Genomic DNA, 20,041 nt, shown 5'->3' with positions numbered 1-20,041 from the left:
TTCAGCTGTCTATAATTTTAAGCAATAATGATTTTGCATAAAATCCAGTTTAAAATCCATCAAACAAAAATACATTTAGGTTTTAAAAGAGAAATAATTGGGAAGTAGCACGTTACATTGCTGATGAGCAAGTAGATTTATTTATTTTTCTGCTCCCACAGGCCGATGTGGTAAATGTCAGCCCCAAGACACAATACACTGTAACAGTCACAGCAGCCTCCTCCTCGAACATCAGCCGTGGAGTCAGCCGCATGATCAACATGAATGGGAGCGGTAAGACACACACACACAGTTTGGTGTTGTTTGTGTACGTTTTGTTTTTTCAGATGTTAAAGCACCATCAGGAACTCGTTTTGTATTTGCTCACTGTATATATATATATTACACACACACATACACACTGAGGAAAAGGGATTGGCACAGTGGAGGTGTGTGTATAAATGTGTGTGTGTGCCTACTTTGCTGTTTAATTCCTTTTAGGTAACTTAAGCCTGGGTTTTTGAACCACAGGATGAATGGGTCTGCAGTGAATGTCAGTGAAATGCCACTGCTGTGTGAAGCCTTATTCATCAGGGTTCAGCCTAAAACACCCTTCATGCAGACCCAACACACACACACCCACACACACTCAGAGGATCAGTCTACAACAGATAGCAACACCATTCTTCAGACGACACAGTAGTCTGTCGGGTAGATAGTACAAAAGTTATTAATCAAAACAAGTGTACTGAGTTTGTTTTGTTGGTGATGTTTTACACAGGAGAAGCCGAGGGGATTAGATAAGAGATTACATATTTGAGCCCACTGAGGCGCCAGTTGGCTCAAGTACAGATGATTAACAGACATGTAATATACAGCTATTTGTGTAATTTTTAGATATTTTTACTTTACTTGTGTTCTGCTTATGTTTACATCATCTATCTCCTTCACACGGCTGCCCTCATCTTCATCAGTTCCTGGTCCACCTTCAGGCCTAGAGGGAGAAGCTGTCGGCTCTAATGGCATCCTGCTTTCCTGGAATATACTGTCTAATGCCAAAGATATAGATGGATATGTCATAAGGTAGTTTTTCAAGATCTTCTTTGGAAAACTGTCTAAGATACATACACTATCATAGTTTAGTATAGTCAAAAGTTTTGATCTCACATCTTATGTAAAAGTGCAGTATAATCAGCAACATGTACTAAACAAGTGCTAAATACTTATTGATCTATCTATATATCTTCTATGTAGTTTTTCTGTCACGTTTACACATGTTGCCAAAAGGGATGTCGCAGAATACCTTCTGCTGGACAACCTATACAACATCAACAATGATCACTTCTTCACTTTTACAATTTTCATTTATTGACCGTTATAAATGCAGATGCCAATATTAGCAGCAAATAGCCAGAAATTGGCATTTGAGGTGTTCGAGATACATGTCTACAGTACAACCTGGCTTTTTTGTGCAAAAATGGTTTGAAATACTTTCCTAGGGATTATTTTTAATGTTAAAAATATATTACAACAAGACCTTATTACTATATGTTAAAAATTCAAAGATCAGCACAGAGCTAGTTACCAGTTTTTGGATTAATGTAGATCAGTGAAATATTCACCTCATGAAGCAGCCGTATAGCTGGTTCCATAGAAGAGGGGCCTGAAAACTGAAGGCTCTGCCTCCTGTTGTACTTTTAAATAATCTAGGAACAACAGGTAAACCTGCAGTGCGAGAGCAAAGTGGGTTGATACGGCACTATAAGGTCAATAAGATAAGTAAACAAGAAATATTAAGTGTAGTTGAGTACAGTTCGACAGTTTTGCATCTGACCATATATTGTATTTTCATTCAGTTGCATAAATTTCATAAGTGTGAAGTTGAGATATGATGATCTTAACTACCTGGTTTCTTACTGCAGGTACAAGGAGGTGTGTCCTTATCCTGACCCCGCTTTCACACAGGTGACAAAATACCTGGATATACCAGAGACCCTGATCACTGACTTTACTTCAGGATCTACCTACCACATTCAGGTAGAATATAATAGTCAGAATTAAATTAAGTTTACAGTCAGATTGTTTGGTGAATTCACTATAAACAATAAAACAAAATAAAACTCATTCTCGGGAACTGCTCCAACTTACCTGTTTTGACTACAAAGCCGTGGCCCAAAGGAGCTACAGTGGCAGGGGTTCAAGTCTGCTCCACACCATTTCTTTCGTCTCTTTCCCCCTTTACCTGTCTAGTCTCTGGAGTCTTATCAAATAAAGGCTGACCTAGCAAATTTTGTTTAAAAAGTCCCAGATTGAATCAAAACAGAACAAGCTGTCCTGCAGGGATACTGCACATAAAAGAGCTTTTGAATATGAGTTTTTATTATGTTAAAATGAATTGATTAATAGATATACTTCTGGGAACTGTGATCATTGTCCCTCTTAACAGACCTCCTTGAAACTGCCCCCCTCCCAGCATGTGAGTGTGTAACTATGTGACAGAGGATCAGATTATTCTGTTGATCTGGCTGAATACTGGTAATTGATCCTGATTGCATTATTAAACAGGTAAACAGATCTATGGATGAGTCTTGGCTCTTTCCACTATCTGTTGTCAGTGAGCTTGAATGCGATCATGCTTAAAGGTTTTCAGAATTCATTAACCCGCTATGACCTTCACACAAATGGACGTGACACACTTACAGATTATAGCTGCACATACTGCATTTATCTGTGTGTGTTTGCACGTATAATGTTACTAAATTTTACCTCTGAGTTTGCTAGACCTCTAGACCCTACGCACAGCTGAGCCCATAAGCAAATTCGTATTTCTTCCTCAGCCTGTAATAGCCCTTATACTCTTGTCACCAAGTGTATAAGGGCTATTATTTCCCCACAGATTTCTCAATAAACAAATAGAAAAAGCATTTGTGCCACAGATTAGCGTTTTAATACTCACATATCTATATTATTGCTAATATATATTGTAATATATCTATATCACTAAAGCACTTCTGGATGGATGCAAACTGCATTTCGTTGCCCTGTACCTGTGCATGTGCAATGACAATAAAGTTGAATTCTATTCTATTCTATTCTAATGAAAGCTGCATTGTTGCACTGTATTTTTACAAGGGCAAAAACCTCTTCTGCTCTGTCTTTTTCAACAGTAATTCCTCAAAGTAAAGCCCATTGAGTTTTTCTCTAAAGCTGAATATGAGATAGTTTTTCCTCAGCTTACCTATTTCTGATGTGAAGCTGAAAGCATTCAGTTTAGAAAGGCACGGATACAGCCATTTGTCATGTTGGCATAAAGAATGGAAGTCGAATAATAAAGAACAATCTTGCATGTAGGCAAGTGGTAAACAGAAAAAGTGAAAAAAAACAAAAAACAACTGGAACCCATTTGATGTGTAAGGAACTGACAGAGAACAACGGCGTGATTTCAGATATGAATAAAGGAGGAAGGTTTAGTCAAGAACAGGTGAAGCAGGTGTGAGAGTTAGGTGACAGGAAACACTGAGAAAATCTGAGGACATGAGGGTTATGTTTAGCTCACCTGTATTGTAGTGTTGCACCTAGATCAACTGATCCATTATGTCCATTGCTTGTTTAATTATTCTGGGGTTACCCTGTATGTGCTTGGCTGCTGATTGGATGACACTGACACGAACCAGAGAAACGCCTGCAGCGCCCCACTGCTAACCGTTTCGTGGCAACAAGGTAGAAACAAATAGCTGAACGGCGCGCGCTGTTTTCTGATCTCAGGCAGGAACGAAATACATTTTTTCTTTGTTCTTTTTTAAGATAACATGTCAGTTCCCATACTACTCCAGTACAAAACTAAAATCCATTTAAGTGACTCCACAGTTGACCTGATAAATTGCTATTTAATTTTGATCCAACCTTAAATTACTGGAAAAAATTCAAAGACTTGAGACTGTGTTGTGATCTGTTTACATCTACGCTATATAATGAGATATATTTTTGTAGAATATATATCTCTGGGATCTCTGAATAAACTCTGCTACGGCAGCTTGTTCCAGCAGCCTGAGATTAGCACATGACTGGGAGATGATAACTGACAGGAACATGAATTAATCATTATGCCTACCAACACTTCCTCTCTCTCTCTCTGTTTCTCTTTAGGTAGCAGCTATATCTCCATTTGGAGTAGGAGCATTCAGCAAATCTTTATACATAAAGACAGCAGAGTCCCGTGGGTATTCATGCACAAGCACACAGCCTTGCACTCCGATCCAAGCGTCTCAACATCATAAAAAAATAACATGTGCATGTATATTTCACTGAATTTGCATGTGTATTCACATCCTGCAGCCCCTGGCCTGGTGACCAATCTCACAGCGTATGCTCATAACCACACCTTCGTCGTCCTTACCTGGTTCTTGCCACACCGCATCAATGGCCTCATCACAAAGTTCGCCGTCAAGGCCAAATTTGCTCGTACTGGGCAGATTGTCCGTTTGCTGGAGGTCAATGCAGTGGACATCATGACTGTAGCCCTGCCTCACTGCAATGTACTGTGTTTTTCCTTCACCCTCCTTCTAAACTGTGCTGTTATTGCCAAGTGTTTTTGTTCTATACTACTTTCCTGTCAAGATGATAAATAGCTCAAATGCACAAGGCCGACCGTCTTTTCTCTTTCCTTTTTTTCTTAAATGCACTCTCTCTTTTTATCCCGCATGATTTCATGTGTCTAGGATGCAGCCGATATCCTGTCCAGTGCGACTCTCAGTCCCTTGGAGATAACAGCATCATCGCCACCCATCACCCTCTCTGCTGTGCCCCCTGCAGCCTCTTGGAACGTACCCATATCAGTAGGAGTTGATCAGCTACGACCTTATATTGCCTATCTATTTGAGGTGTCCGCCTTCACCTCTGAAGGAGAGGGACAGGTAGCCTCCACTATGGTTCGCATGCCAGAATCAGGTGTGGAAAAAGAAGCGTGCAAACACTTTAGCACTAATTAAGCTCGTATTCATATTAGCACTGAGGTATGAAAACAAATATTCCTGCTTGTGCAGCTCCAGAAGACCCGCCACAAAACTTCTCTGTATTCAGCATGACGTCTCGATCATTCTCTGTGTCCTGGAGCCCTCCCAGCATCACGACAGGAAAGTTCTCCTACGTACTCTACCTTCATGGACCCACAGGTGGATAAATGTTGACTCAGAGCAAACACAGCTACATGCACACATAATACACGCAAAAATCAATGCAGTTTTAAATTTTGTTCTGTTTTTTTTTAAAGGTTTTATGTATGAGAACAGCACAGGAGATACCCGTTTTGCTTTTACCGGTTTGAAACCCTACACGAGGTACATAGTAGACGTCCGAGCAAAAGCAGCTGGTGAGGTGGGTCCTGCAGCGACGGGAGACATCGTTACACCTGCGGAAGGTGAGGCAGTTACAAGATTGAAGTATAAATGAAAAAGTTCAGTTTAGTTAGTTTAGTGTAGTTTCACTTTTAATACAGACGCACACATTGGTAGCAAATAAAATAAATACATACAAAATACAAGAGCAAATTTAGTTTTTGTGCTTCTGTTTATCTATGTGCGTGTGTGTGTTTGTGAGGATAGCACCCAGTGCAGTGCAGCACCTGATGGCAATTGCTGAGGATTCAGTTTCAATTCGTGTAAGTTGGAAAAGCCCTGCCCAGCCCAACGGTCCCATAATCCAATACAGACTTCTGGTGCTGTTTGAGGAAACTCTGCTCCAGAACATCACGATGACAGCAGTAAGCCAGATGATATTATCTCTACCGCTCTATGCTTCCAGCTTAAAAAACACAGTTAAAGACATGTGATATGTTGCTGTGTCATGAATACTTGTACAATCCATTACAGCTGATGATACACTGTCGTCGTTTTACGGTCGGATGTAAGACCACTACACTCTCAAAGATCAATATGGTTCAGCAACACTCTGCAATAGTCTACAGTGGATTATCGGCTTTTTTAAACCACTAGTCTGGTGGATTACAATGGACTGTGTGCTGCTGTATCCTATTATAGGAATAATTAAAAAAAAAAACACCTACTTTATATCGGAGCCCCTTTAATAATGAGTGCTATCTACTGATGCTTACTGATTTTATTAGAAATCACATTAAGGGATGATGAGTCTCATATATCCATATATAAGGTGTTTTTTTTGTCTCCTTTCAGAATACAACTGGTTTTTATGAAAATGAAACACGTCCACCTGATGTCCATAACAGTTCAAAGAGGCATAAAAGAACTGCTGAGCTTGGTCTGATCACATCTCCACCAACTTTTACAGCTACTATTTCAGACCGCACGCTGCACACTAGTGCTACTGCTTCCAGTTTCACACACTCTGGACTTAGAAGCACTGATTACATCACTAACACGAATGCTCAGCCAACCACTTACCCCATGGCCACCAACAGGCCCAGCCCTGATTATGACACTGCCTCACGCTCTGACAACCCAAATATGCAGTCTTCTGACTCTGCAGTCTCTGGAACGTCTGCACTTTCTCTTACCTCTGTGCCATCTGTTACACTTCCACCCTGGCTTACGAAGCAATTACATGCCGGGGAAGTGACCTCAGGCTCTGCCCCCTTGGCCCTGACCCCAGGCCAGCTTCGCTTGTCTACAATTGATGCTTCAATTACAGAACACTTTTCAACACGCAGCGGTGCTGTGTCTGGTACCACAGGTGGGAGAGCTAACTGTAAACACTGCATTTTTTTAACTTTGCTTTGCTTTGCTTCGCTTTAACCAGAATTATTATTAAAAAAAAACCCTTGACTATTCATAAATCCTCTGTGCATGTGTCTGCATGAATCTGCAGGGGTAACAGTGAGACAGGAGGTAATGGACGTTCTGTCTGAGGAGTTGTCCTACTTGGTGTCAGATCTAGTTCCCTTCACTGAGTATACATTCAGGGTCACTGCTTCCACCACTGTAGGAGAGGGCCCTGCTGCAAATATCACAGAGAAGACCAGGGAGCAGGGTGGGTGCTTATGGTACACGTTTAATAATTGTAATAAATATTAACAAGAAAAAATGTTAATAGAGCTGTTAAAGGTGCCCAATTTTAACATCTTGTGCGTCTGTATCTTTTAGTTCCTAGCTCCGTGCTTGAGGTATCCTATCAGAATATCAGCTCTACCTCCATTCTAGTGAGCTGGACCCCACCCATCAATCCCAATGGGCGGATCACACATTACACTGTTTATGGTCTCAAACTGCCCAGTAATCAAGGCCTGAAATGGGTTACTAACACTACCAGCATATTGATAACAGGTAGCGTCTTCATTCTCTTCAGCTGACATTTTCTTAAGCCGTTAAGTATAACTGCCACTACAATGTAAAGTATCACTTTTCCCTCTTGTTATGTATAGATCTGGACAAGTACACTCCTTATAAGCTTCGTGTAGCTGCATCCACAGTTGTGGGGGAGAGCTCACTTTCTGAGGAAGATGACATTTTTGTTTTCACTTTAGAGGATGGTACGTGTTGGACTTTTGAATTTATACATTCACAAATACAAGATGCCATCATACATTTCTGTAACTTTTCCCATAAAAATAAAAATCCTTACCTGAATACAATTTGGCCGATATCTCCTTCAAGGTCTTCCTGTAGAGCTGCTACTTTTCAGTCAGTCCCTCGAGGGCCCGTTCCTGACCACTTGGCATAAATTGAAAAAACAAAACAAAACTGCATTTTAAAAAATAAAATGTGCGATGAATGTAGAATAAAAAAAACAACAACAGATTTCTCTTGCTTGTGCTTCTGAACTCTCATTAACTGCTCATTCAGTTTGATGCAGAAGCTCATTCCTGCTCTCACAGCAAGTTTGAGGCAGACGTGTGAATGCAGCCGAACTGGAAGCATTCAGGAGGTGCACAAGGAAATGAGCTTGAATGGAGGGTCGGCCAAATTTAAGTCAAGAATTTATTATTTTTGCTGGTTGCAAAACTTTAGGATCGTGCTGCCTGTATGTGCAAATGCAAAAATCTAAACTTTGTCTGAATTCTGTTTATAATGCTTGGATCAACTATATGTTATCAATGATTAATGAATATCCAGTGTTAAGTTTTTTAAATTAATTAATCATGAGCTTTGCATAATAACTATTACTGTATTCTTTATAAATTGCTTGAAAATGTAACTTTTTTATTAACTACCTACTGCAAATACTGACAAGTTCTCTGTTTTTTTTCTTCTCCCTCTTAGAGCCCGACTCCCCTCCTGTAAACCTCACTGTGGTAAACACCACCCCCTCTACTGCCACAATAGCCTGGTCTGCACCAGAGAAAGCTAATGGGGCGATCCAGCAGTATGAGGTCCTGTATGAGAATGAATCCTACTCTGCGCTGGTGAACACGTCTTCTAACAAAGTCACCCTGTTCAGTCTGAAACCATTCTCCTTTTACAATGTGTCTGTGAGCGCGTACACGCGTTACGGAAATGGCAACCAGACATCAGACACTTTATACCTGTTATCTGGAGAAGATGGTGCGTTGAAGGATGTGCCCACCTTCACAGATACATTCATATGAAAGGCTTTAGAGTGAATACCAACTGTTTAACCAACACGTTATGATGTTTTATTCCTTCTCCAGTCCCGGGCAGTCCTCCATATGGGCTCTCCTATGAATCAGTTAGTCCCAGTGAGGTGAATGTGACGTGGATGCCTCCTCTGCTGCCTAACGGCGTCATTATTCACTACAGCTTAGAGATTTGGAACTCCAGTCACTACCTGAACCTGACCTCGCGAACCAACTACATCCACATCACGCATCTGAGGAAGTACGCACACTACCGCATCGTAGTTCAAGCACACACAAGAGTCGGAGCGGGAAACTACAGCAGCGAGCCGCTCAACATCACAACACTTGAGGATGGTGAGAGGGGCGTGAGTGACAAGAGGAAAAAATGGGGGTGGTGTGGGGGTTCTTTTCAGTTCCAGGACACTCCACCATTACATCATCACAGGCTGACAAGTTCGAAGGGCATCTGATTAAATCTGACTTTCCTCTAGTCTTTTCCTCCTCACGTCTCTGTTTCAGCTCATGCTAATGATGTTACATCACAGATATCCGATGCCACGTGACACTCGTGTTTTCCACCACGACTGGGAAGCACAAACAACAGATTCATTACAACTAATCAGTTTTTTTCTTTTCAGGGAAATGTTCTATTTTTTCTAGTGTCTTCCTGTGTGCCTTTTGAGTCCCTGATTTCCACAACGATAAATATTTTAGAAATTAATTTCCGTTTACTTGTAAGTTCACCACCAATGCAGGTTTGTGCTACGTTATTGGAAAGTCTTTCTCGTGCGTCTCAGCTCCAGGCACACCTCCTCAGTTTCTCCATGCCAGGAAGTTGTCAGACTATGAGGTAGAGTTATCATGGCAGCCACCACTCGAGGCCAATTCAGACATACTCTACTACATTGTCAGAGTCTGGTAAGGTTTTGAACTCTACTTCCATGTAATAACCTTAAAAGAAAACACAAATAATTCAGCATCTATGTGTTAGGAATGAAACGACTGACCTGCGGCAGAATGTGACAAAGACTTCGGTGGTTATTAACGTGGACTCAGAGAGTCACTACAATGCCTCTGTCTCCAGCTGGACCAGACTGGGGGATGGAGGAGTGCTGATCTACATCAGCTTTACCACAACTGATGCAGGTGCTGGATACATGTTATGCAATCTTTAAACATTATCGTGTTATCCTCACATAAAAAATAACATTTCCTCTTAAGTGATGTTTTATCGCACAACTTGAGTTTTTGTCCTTTTAAACTGTCTCCTTTCAGAGCCATTTGACCCCCCGCAGAATGTGACTGTTGTTAATACAGACGCCTCCTCTGTTACCTTGATGTGGTATCCACCCACTGAACCCAACGGGATCATTGTACACTACACTATTTACTACTCATTTAACAACACTGTGACTGCGAAGGTGAGACAAAAATACTGAAGACAGATTAATTGAGTCAATAAGTCGGATGAAAGGTGCTGAATGTAGTAATCACGGCAAAGTCCCAGATTCCTTTATAGCATTTTAGCTCCAGCACACACACACACACACACTCCCCCCGCACGACCCTGATAAGGACAGATTGAATGATAAGGAAAGAGAATGTATTTATGGGTTATTTTTTAGGTTGTCTGTCCATCCTTTTGCTCAAGCTCATAAACACATTGTCTCTTAAGTTTAACTTTATCTTTAATAGTTTTTTTTTTTTCAAAGTGTGGGGCTTACATCTGTAACCATTCATGTCACTGTGATGTTTTGGAGGGATGAACTGAATTTAGTGTTTAAAGGTCGCTGTAACCTCACAAAATATGTTTTTGGGGCCTAACGGGATAAAATAATGAAGTCAAGACATTTTCTTTTCAAAATATAAAGATATATTTTGAAAGATTTCTTCTTTTTCTTGTTCTTTTGGCTTGCCCATTTTGGAGTCGCAGCTGCAGATTAATCTGCCTCCATCTCACCTCATCACTAACAACCACCTCTGCCACGTCAGCCCTCTGCATGTCCTCTGTCACACATCCACAAAGCTTTTTTATGGTCTTCCTCTTTTCCTCCTGCCTCCTTTGTCCAGTATCCTTCTTCTGCACATGTCCAGACCATCTCAGCCTCAACTGCTCAGCTGTACCTCTGTTGTACTCATTTCTAATCAAGTCTCTTCTCATCACTTCGACTCTACCACCTCCAGCTTCACCTCCTGTCTTTTTGTCAGCACCGCTGTCTCCAAACCAACATCATAGCAGGTCTCACTAGCATGATGTAAACCTTTCCTTTCCCTCTTGCTGTTATCCTTTTGTCACACATCACCCTTGATACTCGTCTTCACTCTACCCTGCATACACACTTTTCTTCACCTTTCTTGCACACTGTCCATTACTTTGAATGGTTGACCTCAGGTATTTAAATCCATCCACCATCACTATTCATTTCCACCCGTCTCCCTCTCATTCACACATCACACATTATCTGTCTTGCTTCTAGTGACTCCCATTCCACTTCTTTCCAGTCCATAGCTCCACCTCTCCAGGCTCTCTTACACCTTCTCACTGCTCTTGTACTCTCAGATGTTTTAGGACACTATCAGTCACAAAAATTCACCCCAAGTTAGGCTACAAAAATGTTTAAGTAATATGTGTTTCATGGTATTTTTTAACAATTACATGAATTTGTCCTAGAATTTTAAAAAAATGTGAACTGAATGATAGCTGTGCTTACAGGTCATTCCACTGCCCATGTAAACAGTAGCCAAAAAGTGAAAAAATGCAGGGCAAACTTGCTTCCTGATGCAATGTATTGCACCTGATTTGTAACAGTATATATTTTGCATTTTTCAGGCTGTGAAATTAAGCCTGACACATCTTTTTCTCCACAGACAGTTCCTGTTTCAGACTTATATTCCCACACCTCTCCTGACTCACGTCTCTCCTACACTCTGACTGGGCTGATTGGGGGCAATAACTACACCTTCTGGATGGCATCCAGCACTGTGCAGGGTGATGGAGGGGTCCATTCCGAGCCCTTAATCCTGTTATTACCAGAGGACGGTCAGTCAGACACACGCACACACAAACGCAGTACAAACGAGGATAAAGAAAATACACATACACATAAAATACTACTCGGGAAGCTGGATAATAATTGCATGCGATGATTAAGAGTCTCACCGGAGGGCAGGTCTGCACTCTTTTTTTCAGAGCTCTTCAACTTGAAAAAAAATTACATAAAAACGCTGTGATTGAAAATAGCTTTCAGTATCCGTGAAAGGAGATAAAAAAAAATGACCACCTGTGACACTGCGCTTTGAAGACAGCCAGTTATGACAGCATGATGAAAAATGTTAGGGATTATAAAAAGGGAGGAACGCAGAAACACTTAAAATTTGTTGGCACAGAGATTCAACTGAGTTTGATGAGCTTTGAGGAAGTTCATATTAATTCACACTACAGTCCTTGAATTTGCATTTATGCATATGCAAATATTTTGTTGCATTTTAGCATTTTAGCCTTTTAAAGCTCTTTGTTTTTATGTGATTTTCAAAAAAAACGGTGCAGACAGCAACTACAGACTTATTCACAAACTGACTGCATTTTGGCACTTTTTGTTTTGTTCAATTTTGCTTGTCGTGTATTCTGTGCCTCTGAATAATCACTGCTCACACTGACTCTGTATCTCTGCCTATGCTCTAGCTGCTCCACTCTCAGCCAGTCGCCGGACCTCCAGGGCACCTTGTCTGTCCCGCACAGCTAAGCCCAGCAGGGGTTTACTCCCCTGGGCTCAGACCCTCACACACATCCGGCCCCTAACATCCACTCATTCATCTTGCAGATCTCTCTGTTTTTTTTCTGTCCTCTGTCTCCCCACCCCTTTTTTCTTTTTACTCTTTCTAGAGGACCTGACACCATAAGCAGGATGAGTATCACTTCATCTCTCTCCCTTTCATTCCTTAATTTTCAGTTTGTAAATTTCTTTTCTAAGAGCCTCTGTATTTCAAAATGAAGTCTTGTTAATCGTGCATTGTTTTGTGTATGTTTACTGTTTGATTTTGCTTTGTTCCTGTTTTCCTGTGCTGCCAAATTAATGTTATGCTGTATTGTTCTTGATGTGCTATTTCTTTGCTAATTACAATCACCCTGAAAGTTGATGATGATGATCATCATTGTGATGACTTCATTTTTAAGTCTCAGGGCATTGATTGATGCCCAATTTGATTCCGCACTCAAACGTAAACTCACAGTAAGGGCATAGAGTTTCAATCACTCGTGCCAGTGGAGATTAATAATAGTAACACTATTCTTCTTGTCTCATTCTTTAGTGCCAGGTGACTCGGTCCAAAACTTGACGGCACAGATCTTCAGCTCCACGGTAATCATAGTGAGCTGGGACCCTCCTCTGGAGCCAAACGGACGCCCCTACTACCTGCTCACCTTACAGGAGGCAGGCATCGTTCCAAACATCTCCAACCAAAGGGCTCCAGCTGTCAACAAGACCATAAAGCACACCACAACTGACAACATCTTCCTGTTCACCAAACTCAGGAAATATTTCCCTTATGTGCTGACTGTTACCCCAGCAACTACTGCTGGCCCTGCCTACAACCATACAAGCACAATGTACCTGAGAACGGATGATGACAGTGAGTTTATTCACAGATATTCACCCATGCAATATGTCTTTATGCATTTGTTGTGGCACTGACATATGTGGGGGCTTGTTTCCCCTTAGTTCCTAGTTCTGCTCCGTTGTTGGTGTCCACCAAGAACCTGTCTTCGTCTTCCATCGGTGTGGTCTGGCAACGCCCTCTGGAGGCCAATGGGGAGATAACAGAGTATACCCTGATTCTTGTTGGCCTGGAGGGCACCAACACAACACATACCCCCAACACCTCGTTCGTCCTCACTAACCTACTTCCATACACAGCTTACAATCTCACGATTACGGCCGCAACTCGTAAAGGCTCGGGGCCTAGTCTGCTGCTGCAGCTGCACAGCGATGAAAGTGGTTAGTTTGAAAGAAGAGTTTAAATGATTATAGTGGGATGGCAGAAACTTAATATTCTCTTTTCTATCTGCCCAACTTTATGATCCAGGTCCCACCTCTCCTCCCCGTAACCTGACTATATATAACCACACGGCAGTCTCTGTGTGGCTGAGCTGGGAGCCTCCTCTAGAGCCCAACGGAGTGGTGATAAAGTACGGATTTCGGATCCAAGACCTCATCACACAAACCGTCACACATCGGGTACTGTTAATTTCACACACTGAAAGCAGCCTCACAACAACAATAACACACACCTACACATACTCCAAGGACCCACTCAGTAAGAGTACACATGGGCGGGAGCTAATTTCACACTCCAGATGCTACTGAGCAATAACATGATACTTAAACTCACCATCACATATGTGCTGATATAGACATATTATCCACTCCAGCAGTCAGATTTAATATCGTATGTATTTCCTGTTTGTTTGTTTGTTTGTCTGGGAACAAATGCAGAATTCCTCTGGTTCATCAACCACAGAGTATCTCTCAGGCTTCAAGCCCCACAGCTCCTATGAAATCAGTGTGAACAGTTTCACCAGAGTGGGCCATGGGAATCAGTTCAGCAGCCCTGTGTCCTTCACAACCAATGAGTCAGGTAAAATATACACTGTATACAAACAAGGGACACATGTAAACACAGATATAGGTTTCCTTTCTCAATTAAAACTTTGGAATGTTTTTTTGGGATGATAAGATTTGTATCAGGATGCCAAGTGGAGTGTGACTGTAGAAGTAGCAAAAAGAAAATGAGGCCATACAGCAAGGCTTTCAGTAGGCCTTGGGGCAATTCTGGCAACCCGTTAGGCGACTCAGGAAGGGGACCCAGCTTCTTGTATACAGTGGTGATGGAGTGCTGCTAACCTTGCCTGCGGATAGTCAGGAAGTAGAAAGAATGCTTTAAGGACCTTCTCAATCTCAGTGACACACTGTAGTGGAAGCAGAGTCTAGTGACTTGCCCATCACTGTGGCTGAGGCCACTGAAGTATTCAAAAACTGTCCAGTGTGGCCACTGGACAGTTTTTGACTACTTCAGCCCCTGGATGGATGTAATTCGTCCTGGATGTTGTAAGGCTGTCTTGGTTGACATTGCCTCTGCAGCATCACATGGATGTTAGACACAGTGCCTCTGGATTGGCAGATCAGGGTGGTGGTCCTTAGTTTCAAAAGGAATACATTCCTCAGTCTCTCACCAAAGGTCTAAGTCAGAGAGCTGAAGAGGAGACTCTGTCCAGTAGCTCATTGCCTTTACAACCAGGACTCCTCTTTCTTACCAATTCTGTTTATAACTTTCATGAAAGGGATGGATAGAAATTCTGGAAATGGCCAAATTGCAAAGGGTTTCCACTTTATTGGCCTCAGACTTGCATCTCTGCTCTTTGCAGATGATGTGGTTCTTTGGGGCTCATCATGTGGGCCCCTCCAGCATGCTGTAAGATGGTTTGAAGCCAAGTGTGAAGCGGCTCTAATGAGAATCAGCAACTCTATGTCTGAGACCGTGGTAGTTAGCTGGAAAAGGGTGGAGTGCCTAGCGAGTCTGGGACTCCACCCCAAGTGGCGGAGTTTAAGTATCTCAGGGTCCTGTTCACAAGTGAGGAGAGAGTGTATAGTTGATCTACATTCCTACCATTACTTATGGTCATGAGCTCTGGGTAGTGAACAAAAGAATAAAGCCCTGGATTCATCAGATGGCATCTTAAGAACAGCTTTCGGGCTTTAAATCTGTAGGATTTTCTTTACTTTTTGGGGCCAAGGACCACTTACGGGGAAGAAAACATTTCCAAGACCCCTGGTTATGGATCTTTGGGGTCTCTAGACCAGAACCTACGTCTAATGAAGTTAATGGGTTAAGCTGGAACAAGAATTCTGGCTATTCTACCAAACAGAAACTAAAATAATAAATGAAATGTGATAATTAGACAGGTTTGATTTGTTGTGTTGTGTCGTGTAGTGTCACTTTTTTTGGACCGAGTATGTTTCTAGATCTTTAATAGTGAAGAAAAAAGACGCAGTTAGTCAATACAGATATTTGCACGTTAGTAATAATTCAGTGTTCTGTCCAAAAACCTGCAACCTTTTTAAGTTCAATTAAATAATAAACAGTTAATTTTGTGAGTTCTTTAGTAAGAAAATCAACCGAAAGCTAAGATTTGGGTTAACAACATCACTGTCTCGTGTCTTTCTCTGTCTGCAGTGTCTGACGCTGTAGGGAATCTGTCTTGCTCAGGAGTGAGCTGGGATTCAATTCTTTTGTCTTGGGAAATTCCTGCCAATCCTAATGGGCAGATCATTTTTTATGAGATTCAATTGGAGGTAGACCAGCAATCCTATAAACATGAGGCCCATACACCAGAGCACACAGTGACTGGGCTGTCGCCAGACCAGGAATATGCTCTCTCTGTAGCTGCTGTAAACTCTGCAGGACCAGGAGACAGATTAAACTGTACAGCTTCCACCCTTTCAGAATCAGGTAGTCAAATCTTCTTGTACTGCATTTTACATAACCACCACAAGTGAATAATTGATTAAACCTTGTTGTCTCCTGACAGTTCCTGCTGCCCCTCGATTCCTCACCATCTCTCAGGTCACACCTAACAATGTGACACTTCGGTGGGCTCCACCACATTCTGTTCCAGGCCTGCTTAAAGAGTATCACATCGTTGCACAGCTGATTTCAGCTAACTGTGAACCAAGCATATCAGTTAAAGCTCAGTCAACCCCGAAGGACGACCTGGCCCTGCATTGCATTGAACATAATGTGACAGTGTCGATAAATGCTTCAGATGCAGAACAGAAACAAAGCTTCACAATCCATCCCGTGGCTAAATACAGACACTACCGCTTCAAAGTTGCTGCTGTGACCAACGCTGGAGTCGGAGACTATACACAGTGGAAATATAAACGCACCATGGCAGGAAGTAGGAATGACACTGACGATGTGACCTTTTTGTGTTGCCAGATAGCCAGAGAGATTTCCCGCTTAGTCAGACCTTCATGACCAATATTTGACAAATAATTACTTATTTGTTTTCAGACATACCAGCAAAATTACACAGCTTGTCTGATGTTTCATTAGCAACTTGAGCAAACACAGGCATGGTCAGTTGTTTTATTCTGAAAGATGTCTTTAGATGTTATATCATTATAGTTTAGCAGTGCGTAATTAAGTAGTAATTACCAAAATACTAAGGCTGTTGTAACATCATTATTACACGTGTTTGACAAATGAAAGAGAAAAAAGAAATAGAAGCTGAATAAGAAATTATACTGATATTTATTGGACTGCACATGTAATGAATCTATATGCCAATCTAAAAGACAACATATGATGACATCTAACAACTGCAAAACTACAGGAAAGGCATTTAAAGTGAGGTGGACCAAGTGATCCCTGCTAATCCCAAAGAATGATCAGTTAACACTAATGCAACAAAAGTACCTTTTTATTCATGTAAACATGTTAAGATTTAGCAATTAAAGTATTAAAATTGTTAGTCATGCCAATAATCTATAATACCTAATACATTTGCAATGACATGTCCTGCATTGCTGCAGTAATTTTATTATCTAATATGTTCCGGCCAAATTAAATACTCGACCTCCCCTGCCAAGTACAACTAATGTATGCAGGAAAGTCTTCAGCTCATTAATTCAGTATTTAGAACAAAGAAAAGATTAATTACCTTATCTTGTTTAGTCTTGTTTGATTCATATAACCGGAGCCACTCAGTTTTCAGTGTTTCTCTCATTTCCTTCCTCAGACCCCGATGCTCCTCCCCGTGACCTGAAAGTGACTTCCACCTCCAACAGCTTTCACATTGCGTGGGACGCTCCAGCTGTTCTCTCTGGACTGACTTCTTATCTTGTGCAGGTCATCTCGTTAGACTGTGTTTGTCACAAATATGAGCATGTCACCAATGAACTGTAGAACAAAGTTGGCTATTCTTAGAACAGCTCAACAGGCTATTATGTTGTTCAGGCTTTCTCAAAAAGCAGTAGCAATTTAAGTACAAGGCTATAAAAGCAATCCAGTATAACTTAATAACTTTTCTACATAATGTCCTGTAATGCCAGGTGGATGGTCCCGGGGTGAATATCTCAATAGTCAGGGCTCCAGGGGAGTTGATGACCATTGTTGTTACTAACTTGACGGCTTTCAGTCGTTACTCTGTGACTATCACTGCCTTCACTGGTGACTTGGAGCACGCTAGCAGTGATGGGAAAGCCATTGGACCCATTTACTTTCAAACAAAGGAGGAGGGTACGTCTTCACATTGTAGTGTCTGCACCACCTTCTGCCCACCTTTAGAGTTGACCAAATTAATACTGTTGTCTTGTATCTGACCCCAGAACCTAAAGACCCTCCAAAGAATGTGACAGTTTCAGTAATCCCAGAGGAAGTGCGTGCTGTGAAGTTGACCTTTAACCCTCCAGAGGAGCCCAATGGAAACATCACAGAATACATTGTATACATCTATGAGAAGGACCAGCTGGTCAGAAACATTAGCCTTAACATCATCCAAAAAGAGAATAACACGATGGATGCTGTAATAGAAGGGCTAAAGGGAGGACGGACCTACAGTTTACAGGTAAAAAACACACCGCTGTGTGAAGTGAATTCTTTTCTTTTCATTGCAAACTTGAGATTCGGTGTGTAAGTTCTCCATGTAAGAAAAACAATGTCCCCAAAAAATTATAAAACAAATATACAGTATTGTGCAAATGGTTCATCAGATGGCTCAGATTATCCAACATCATGGTTGTAGTGAAGTAAGTATACTTGCGACCAAAAGTGTCTTTTCATTCCCTTAGGTGCAGACTCATGTTGGCATACACCGCAGTTCTTCTAAAAGTTTTCCCTCCGATTCCTGGAAAATTCCCAGTGGAAAAATGTAACAGGCCTCGTAACTCACTGATAATGTACTCCCTGGCTATGAAACTGTGGGCTCTGTCTCTAAATAACTGCAGCTTCATCTCTAAATTGTAGCTGGAACTCTGAGCACTGGTGATAATTCTCGAAATGAAATTTGGATCAGCTTGAGATAGAAGTTGGTTCTTGCTCTGTAAGTTTGAGGTTGTAGGTGAAGTAAAAGCACAATTGGCCAGAACAAGGCTTCCATGGAGCAACTTAAAGCTTTAAGAGCAGTTCAAAGCTGCACAAGGAGACAACTGAAGGGGAAACTTCAGTTATAGAACTTTATGATCTCATCTCCTTTTACACAACACCAGCGCACCTATACTAGCCAAACAACCAAGCCTACCATCAACCAAAAGCTTGGACTTGTTAAACTTTTCAATGCTTTAGTTCCTTTCTGTGCTGGTCTTTCTTACTTTTGTATTCCCTTCTCTCTTGTGCTTGTCTGACTGCAGATTTCAGCAAAGAACGGGGCTGGCAAGAGCCCACTCAGCTCACGTGTCCTGATTACTACAGGGATCAAAGGTACAAGCCTGTCTGTCTTGTCTGTGCTCTGCAATGCTCCAGAGTCTTTCTTTCTTGATGCAGCAGTGCAGCATAGTGTGAGACAGAAAACTACCACTGCACAGTATTATTGCTCGGCATTCAGGGCCGCTCTGATACAGTAAATGTATCTTGGTAGTATTATTAGATGGGTGCTAATTATGCATTTATTCCAGCCTGTTTGTCGTGTTATATATGTAAATGTGGCAGATTAAAAGTACATCTTCTCACATAGACGCAACTTCTACGCACACACGTGTGCGTGTGTTTCTGGGTGTGCTCATGTGTGTGGTTGTGTGTGTGTGTGTGTGTGTTTCAGCCCCATCCAAGCCAACCCAAAAACCTCAGGCAATGCTGAGCTATGGAGGGGTTGCCATGGTTACCCACAGGAGTATCACCATCCACATGCCTGCATGTTTCTATAGTGACGACAATGGACCAATCACAAAAATTCAGGTCATCGTGGCCGAGTCAGGGGGTATGACTCTTAAAAAACATTGACAGCCATCACTTTTAGTTGGATACACTCGACTCGGGTGTCTGTCTTTGTATGTGTGTGTGTTTTAAATCAGAGTTTACACTATGTTACTTTGTCCCTACCTCAAAGAAAAAAGCAAGTCAAAACTTAAGCAGCTGAAATTTGACTTGGCCTCTTTGCACTTCTTCTCCTCTCTAACTTTTATCTTGCCACAGTGAAGGACAACAAGAACGTGACCAACTGGAAGAGCGCGTACTATGATCATCCCGCCCCTTACTTTACTGACTCAGGGTTCCCCAACCCCCCGTGCAGTGACTCAAGTATGAATGCACATCTCAGAGGTGTGTTTAGAGATGGTTGGTCACAGAGGTACAACCAAACTGCTGCAGAATATGTGATCGGCAAGAGCAATGACTGCACGGGCAACAACACTGAGTATTTCTGCAATGGACCTTTGAAGCCTAACTCTGTCTATGTGTGAGTGCGCCACAGACACAGTCAAATAGAAAAAACAAAACAACTTTTTTTTTATGTTTATTTTT

General features: G+C 41.7%; 1 protein-coding gene across 2 annotated transcripts in view; it reads left to right on the top strand.

The window, feature by feature from the left end:
* The window catches only part of ptprq (protein tyrosine phosphatase receptor type Q), a 45,204-nt gene that overhangs the window by 12,125 nt on the left and 13,038 nt on the right, over positions 1-20,041 (top strand). The window contains exons 19-49 of one of the 2 annotated variants that reach the window (XM_086298551.1): positions 162-273; positions 954-1,062; positions 1,902-2,016; positions 4,126-4,195; positions 4,315-4,514; positions 4,698-4,926; positions 5,022-5,150; positions 5,249-5,395; positions 5,580-5,737; positions 6,168-6,684; positions 6,820-6,981; positions 7,095-7,274; positions 7,373-7,480; positions 8,211-8,492; positions 8,600-8,881; positions 9,325-9,445; positions 9,519-9,673; positions 9,803-9,948; positions 11,396-11,567; positions 12,836-13,156; positions 13,246-13,521; positions 13,610-13,761; positions 14,020-14,161; positions 15,758-16,033; positions 16,113-16,481; positions 17,325-17,434; positions 17,638-17,824; positions 17,914-18,152; positions 18,934-19,003; positions 19,341-19,499; positions 19,715-19,976. In XM_086298551.1, the coding sequence (XP_086154677.1) occupies positions 162-273; positions 954-1,062; positions 1,902-2,016; positions 4,126-4,195; positions 4,315-4,514; positions 4,698-4,926; positions 5,022-5,150; positions 5,249-5,395; positions 5,580-5,737; positions 6,168-6,684; positions 6,820-6,981; positions 7,095-7,274; positions 7,373-7,480; positions 8,211-8,492; positions 8,600-8,881; positions 9,325-9,445; positions 9,519-9,673; positions 9,803-9,948; positions 11,396-11,567; positions 12,836-13,156; positions 13,246-13,521; positions 13,610-13,761; positions 14,020-14,161; positions 15,758-16,033; positions 16,113-16,481; positions 17,325-17,434; positions 17,638-17,824; positions 17,914-18,152; positions 18,934-19,003; positions 19,341-19,499; positions 19,715-19,976 (5,957 nt within the window). The remainder of the gene's footprint in view (positions 1-161; positions 274-953; positions 1,063-1,901; positions 2,017-4,125; positions 4,196-4,314; positions 4,515-4,697; positions 4,927-5,021; positions 5,151-5,248; positions 5,396-5,579; positions 5,738-6,167; positions 6,685-6,819; positions 6,982-7,094; positions 7,275-7,372; positions 7,481-8,210; positions 8,493-8,599; positions 8,882-9,324; positions 9,446-9,518; positions 9,674-9,802; positions 9,949-11,395; positions 11,568-12,835; positions 13,157-13,245; positions 13,522-13,609; positions 13,762-14,019; positions 14,162-15,757; positions 16,034-16,112; positions 16,482-17,324; positions 17,435-17,637; positions 17,825-17,913; positions 18,153-18,933; positions 19,004-19,340; positions 19,500-19,714; positions 19,977-20,041) is intronic. The other variant, XM_086298552.1, reaches the window with a different exon arrangement.

Source organism: Aulonocara sp. 'chitande type north' Nkhata Bay, linkage group LG7 (assembly GCF_057382095.1).
Source record: "Aulonocara sp. 'chitande type north' Nkhata Bay isolate Kocher_YH1m ecotype deep benthic linkage group LG7, A_spYH_male_GT1.1, whole genome shotgun sequence".
Taxonomy (NCBI): domain Eukaryota; kingdom Metazoa; phylum Chordata; class Actinopteri; order Cichliformes; family Cichlidae; genus Aulonocara; species Aulonocara sp. 'chitande type north' Nkhata Bay.
The sequence above is the reverse complement of the archived record's forward strand: the minus strand, read 5'-3'. Positions and strand labels throughout refer to the sequence as shown.